We start from the raw sequence: 2,933 nt of genomic DNA on the forward strand, positions 1-2,933 counted from the left end.
GACTTGTTCAGGTCTATGGGACTCATTTTTAGTCTTAAAATCGACTATAAATGAGAGAAAAGCTTGTGATGCTGGTGTGTAGGAGCAGGGGTGCCGCCAGGCATTTGGGGCCCCATGAAAAACATTGATATCGGGCCCCCCCCGTAAAAAAAATTTACACCAAGTTCAAAACTGCTATAAAGATGCACTGAAGAGTATCATTTATATTTTCAATGTAGTTTTATTGTAAAATTTCTACAAACCAAAATGATCAGAATGTGAAAAAGTTAAATATACATTAACTTTAAACTTTACATTTACATACTATCAAATTAATAACAGTTTATTTAAAACAAAAAAAATATAGCTAAATCTGTGCACACATGAATAGAAAATGAGTTTTGGATTGTGAAAATATATTCCTATTAGGTTTCACTGTAACCTAGATAGAACTTATTTTTCATTCATGCAAACGTTTAATGGCAATAAAACATATTTTTGGTGTGACTGCTTCGGGCTGCTCATGAGAACGATTAAGATTTATAGATGTCTTGTAATAGTTGTAATTTAATCTGAATATAAAAATCTAACTAAATTGTTTCAATATTGACACAGATTTTAATCCAGGCTTCTGAAGGCGACCCAATACACTGCAGCTGTCCAGAATAGAGTATTAACAACGGGAGGCCATTTCATTTAATATTAAGTATTATTTGAAGAAAAATCATGCTTTTTAATCTTTAGAAATAAAAATATATATGTACAATGGAGGGAAATTCTCACAGACTCAGAGATGAATTGTTATCAGGCAGGTAGACCGCAGAGAACAGATCTGATCCCTAAAGTTACTATTATGTAGCGCTGTGCTACATCACTGGCATTACATGTGATGTAGCATTAATGCTAGCTCCTCACTGCAGTGAAGTTGGTCTCAGTCTGGTTATTGGATTCCCGTGCTCCGTGGAACTGCTGTTATCCTTCGAAGGTGCAGAGTTGGGTCTTTCAAAGGAAACAGGAACGTGGGCCCATATTTATTTCTGGTTGTTGCAGACTAACTGAACAGGCAGCGCCCTCTGCTGTACAGCAATGTGTATTGCCCACAAGTCAGAAAGCATGACAGCAGATCTGTGCAGATGCATCAGTTGATATTATAGATGGTTGAGGATTTTCTTTTTAGCACAATTGTTTTGCTGCATTTGTTTTAGACCAGCTGTGTAATTTTACTCAATAATTTCAAGAGGTGTCGCTTTTTTAGACATTACAAAATGTAGAACATTAAGTACTCTGTTCAAAATATAAAGGGAAGATTTAAGCAACACAATATAACTAGAATCAAGTCAAACTTATTTGAAATCAAACTGTCCACTTAAGAAGAAACACTGATTGACAATCAATTTCCAGTGAAAGTGGAATAAAAAACTAGTGGAAATTATTGGCAATTAGCAAGACTCACTCAATACAGGAGTGATTCTGCAGGAGGGAACCTCAGACCATGTCTCAGTACCTTTGCTTTCTGGCTGATGATTTGGTCAATTTTGAATGTTGGTGGTGCTTTCACACTGGTAGCATGAGATTTACTCGACGACCCACTCAAGTGGATCAGGTTGTGCATTTTACCCCAGATGGCACATTAACATGAACTGTGGCAAGAAGGTTTGCTGTGTCTATCAGCCTAGAGTCCAGAGGCTGAAAGCGCTGCCAGGAGACATGGGGTGGGCTGTAGGGGGGCAGCTACCCAGCAGCGGGACTGCTACCCTCGCCTTGGTGCAGGGAGGAACAGGAGGAGCACTGCCAGGGTCCTGCAGAATGACCTCCAGCAGGCCACAAATCTTCATGTGTCTGCAAAAACAGCTCAATGAGGATGGTATGAGGGCCAATCTTCAGCCCAAATCAGCCCAGCAACATACAGGACGCTTAGCATTTGCCAGTCAACACCAGAATTGGCAAATTCACCATTGGTGCCCTGTGCTTTTCACAGATGACAGCAGGTTCACACTGAGCACATTTGATAAAACATGGAGACACAGTGGAGAACGTTCTACTGCCTGCAACATTTTTCGGCATGACTGGCATTCCTTTGGAGGACCAAACAGCTCTCCATGTGCTCACCAAAGGTAGCATGACTGCCATTAGGTACGGAGATCCTAAGACCCCTCAGACTATATGCTGGTGCGGTTGGCCCTTGGTTCCTCCTAATGCAGGACGATCCTAAACCTCATGTGACTGGAATGTTCCAGCAGTTCCTGCAAGATGAAGGCATTGGAGCTGGACTGGCCCGCCCGTTCCCCAGAGATAAATCCCATTGATCACGTCTGGGACATCATGTCTCCCTCCATCCACTGATGTCATGTTGCACCACAGATTGTCCAGGAGGTGGCGGATGCTTTAGTCTAGGTCTGGGAGGAGATCCCTCTGGAGACCATCCTCCACCTCATCGGGAGCAACCCAGGTGTTTTAGGGAGGTCATAGAGGCACATGGAGGCCGCACACAATACTGAGCCTCATTCTGACCTGATTTAAGGACATAACATAAAAGTTTGATCAGCCTGTAGTGTGATTTCCACTTGAATGTATCCAGGCCTCCATTGGTTTATAAATCTGATTACTGTTTCATTTTTGTATATTTTTGTTGTCAGAACATTCAACTTTGTACAGAACAAAGTATTCAGTGAGAGTATTTCATCCATTCAGGTCTACGATGTGTCATTTGAGTGTTTCCTTAAAATTTTGAGCAGCGTACCATTACAAAGCCCTAATTTTTATTTTTCTCTAAAACTTCAAATTCACAGTTACAATGAACAAACACTTATGATTCAAAATGACCTTCATAGATGTGTTCCAAGATCAGAACATTTAAAATGTGGACAATTATTCAGGTAACTCCATGGATCTGTGCTTATATAGTCAGACACCAAGATGTGAGAGGGTCACCATCCATCACCACTGGCTCAGAC

General features: G+C 41.0%; 1 protein-coding gene across 1 annotated transcript in view; it reads left to right on the plus strand.

The window, feature by feature from the left end:
• The window catches only part of LOC107097748 (ras-associated and pleckstrin homology domains-containing protein 1-like), a 122,771-nt gene that overhangs the window by 100,282 nt on the left and 19,556 nt on the right, over nucleotides 1–2,933 (plus strand). Inside the window, exon 11 of the mRNA XM_015395028.1 lies at nucleotides 1,651–1,843. Within this exon, the coding sequence (XP_015250514.1) occupies nucleotides 1,651–1,843 (193 nt within the window). The remainder of the gene's footprint in view (nucleotides 1–1,650; nucleotides 1,844–2,933) is intronic.

This window comes from Cyprinodon variegatus, unplaced genomic scaffold, assembly GCF_000732505.1.
Source record: "Cyprinodon variegatus isolate N-32 unplaced genomic scaffold, C_variegatus-1.0 Scaffold720, whole genome shotgun sequence".
NCBI classification, from domain to species: Eukaryota; Metazoa; Chordata; class Actinopteri; order Cyprinodontiformes; family Cyprinodontidae; genus Cyprinodon; species Cyprinodon variegatus.